This window comes from Pangasianodon hypophthalmus, chromosome 14, assembly GCF_027358585.1.
Source record: "Pangasianodon hypophthalmus isolate fPanHyp1 chromosome 14, fPanHyp1.pri, whole genome shotgun sequence".
Taxonomy (NCBI): domain Eukaryota; kingdom Metazoa; phylum Chordata; class Actinopteri; order Siluriformes; family Pangasiidae; genus Pangasianodon; species Pangasianodon hypophthalmus.
The window spans coordinates 9,740,258-9,742,671 of NC_069723.1; the positions used below are offsets into that span (position 1 = coordinate 9,740,258).

Genomic DNA, 2,414 nt, shown 5'->3' on the forward strand with positions numbered 1-2,414 from the left:
CCTCTCTGCGAAGAGGACTGGGTGCTCCTCCCCATTGAAGACCTGTGACATGGCAGCCCCCAGGCCTGTCTCTGATGCATCGGTCTGAACGATGAAGGGGAGGCTGAAGTCTGGGTTGCGTAGAACAGGGGAACTAGTCAGTGCTTGTTTCAGGTCCTCGAACACTCGCTCAGCTTCCCGACGCCATTGCACCCGGTCTGGTTGTCCTTTCATAGTGAGGTCTGAGAGGGGAGAGGCAATCAAGGAAAAGTTGGGCACAAAATGTCTATAATACCCAGCTGACCTCTTCCTCGATTGCCCTACAGCGGGCCTCTGGGATGCGGCCGGACCACGACTGGGTGGGGCCTTGATGTCGTGATGGACCAGATCAGTTCACGTCCAGCAGTCCTCGGGGTCACCGTCCAAAGAGCAGCTCAAACGGGGTGAAGCCAGTCGATGCTTGAGGGGTCTCCCGGACGGCGAGGAGGACATAGGGGAGGAGAAGGTCCCTGTTCCTCCCCTCCTCGTCTACCACCCTTCAGTGCATCCTCTTCAGTGTCTGGTTAAAGCGTTCCACCAGCCCATCGGTCTAGGAGTGGTAGACAGACGTCCTTAGGTGTTTCACCTGCAACAGCCGACACAGATCTGCCATTAGTTTAGACATAAAGGGCATACCTTGGTCGGAGATAACGTCCTTGGCGATTCCCACACGGCTGAAGAGGAGAAGGAGCTCACAGGCGGTGTTCCAGGAGGTGGCCTTCTGAAGTAGGACTGCCTCAGGGTAAAGGATGGCATAGTCCACAATGACCAGGATGTACTCCTGCCCACGGGCAGACTTCGGCAGCAGCCCTACGAGGTCCATGCCTATCCTCTCGAAGGGGATTATGATGATGGGGAGAGGGATAAGCAGCACGGGAGCAGGCTTGTGCAGGATCATCTGCTGACACTGGGGGCACTGTTGGCAGAAGAAACAAACCTCGGCGTCCATCCCTGGCCACATGAAACAGTCCTTTTCGAGGGTGTTCGGGGCCCCCAGATGTTCCCCCTGGGGTGTGAGTGGCCCAGGTGTATGAGGGGCTGAGTACAGCTGCAGGGAACCACCAGCAGCTCACAGGGTTGGCCCTGATGCTCCGTCTTGAGGTAGAGTAGGCCCCCTCGTACCAGGAAGTAGGTGGTTGGTAGACGCTGGTTGGGTTGCTGGTGGATCCCCCTTGACAACCCATACCTGGGCCCAGTAGTTCTTCAGTCTGACATCCTCCTTATGCTCCTGGCTGAAGTTCCCTTCTTGAACGACCTGGGAATACACAGAAGATACAGAATTATTTGGGATGGGAGGCTCACCTGCTGAGGTTGCTCCGGTATTCCCTTCGTCCTGGGCCAGGCATGCTGGCTGGACCTTCGACCACGTTGTCCTCGTCCTCCTCTTCCATGCGGCTCAGGGAGCGCTGGCTGTGGCGAACCCGGGTCAGTCTTGGCCTAAGATCAAGGGCATGGGAAGCTTCGGGACGAGGCCCACGAGGAGGGGCCACTCTTTAGCCTGGTGGTTTACAGTGACCTGGGCTGCTGGCACCTCCCAGATGTCCCCTCCCCACAGGAGACAATCAGGGAACCAGTGGGCTTGAGGGAAGTGAGGATGGAGGGATGGGCCAGGGTGACAGTGCTCCCGGAGTCCAGGAGGGCCGAGACTGGCTGGCCATTGACCTTGACAGGGACGGTGGGAAGGCTGGGAGGGGTTGCCTTGTGGAGGATGCATCTGGCAAGCCAGGGTTTTTCCACGTGGTGAGGAGCGGTGGGGTCTGGCTCCATAGGCATGGACATGTCCTGCGGCGTCCCATAAGTGGAGTGGCTATGGCTGAGTCTACCCTACTCTTGGGTGTGCAGATCCTGGTGCCTGGTTGGGGGAGGTTGAGGGAACTCACGTCGGAGCAGCACGTCCGAGCTGCTTCTTCTGGTGTGAGGACGTGGTAGGCCAGCTGGGCATCTCCCGTGAGGAATGGAGCGAGGGCAGGGGCCCAGTCCTTCTTAGGCCAGCTCTCCCACTGGATGATACGCTCAAATGTGTGCAGGAAGGCCTCCATGTCGTTGGCGGCCGTCAGCATGGTGAGGAGGTGCTGGGCCTCTCGGCAGGGGTTGGGGCATTTCCTGAGCTCCAGAAGCTCCTGGGTGGTGACCTGGAGGCTGCGGGCCAGCTCCTGACTCACTGTCTGCTGCTACAGGCTCGCTTGAAAGAGTTGTTGCAATGCTGCACCCATGGTGCTTGGTGCTGTGTTCATGCCCGCATTCTCCACCACTGTGACAAGAGAGACCACAGAGAGGACTGAACACAAGCACTCAGAGGCAGTCGTGTGAGGAACGTGCTCTATATTTACAAAGATGGTGCAATAAAAACATGGGAGTGAAGTTGTGGGTGGCCGGTGCAGTGGTGTGTGGCAGGT

At 58.2% G+C, this 2,414-nt stretch overlaps 1 protein-coding gene across 1 annotated transcript; it reads right to left on the reverse strand.

Annotated features, from left to right (window-relative positions):
- Positions 1-482: 482 nt before the first annotated feature.
- On the reverse strand, positions 483-979 carry LOC128320108 (uncharacterized protein K02A2.6-like). Its single transcript, XM_053239681.1, has 2 exons — positions 655-979; positions 483-568 (listed from the first exon to the last, which is right to left on the reverse strand). Exons 1-2 carry the CDS (start codon positions 977-979, stop codon positions 543-545), a joined length of 351 nt encoding a protein of 116 aa, XP_053095656.1. The 3' UTR covers positions 483-542.
- Between the last annotated feature and the right edge of the window lie 1,435 nt (positions 980-2,414).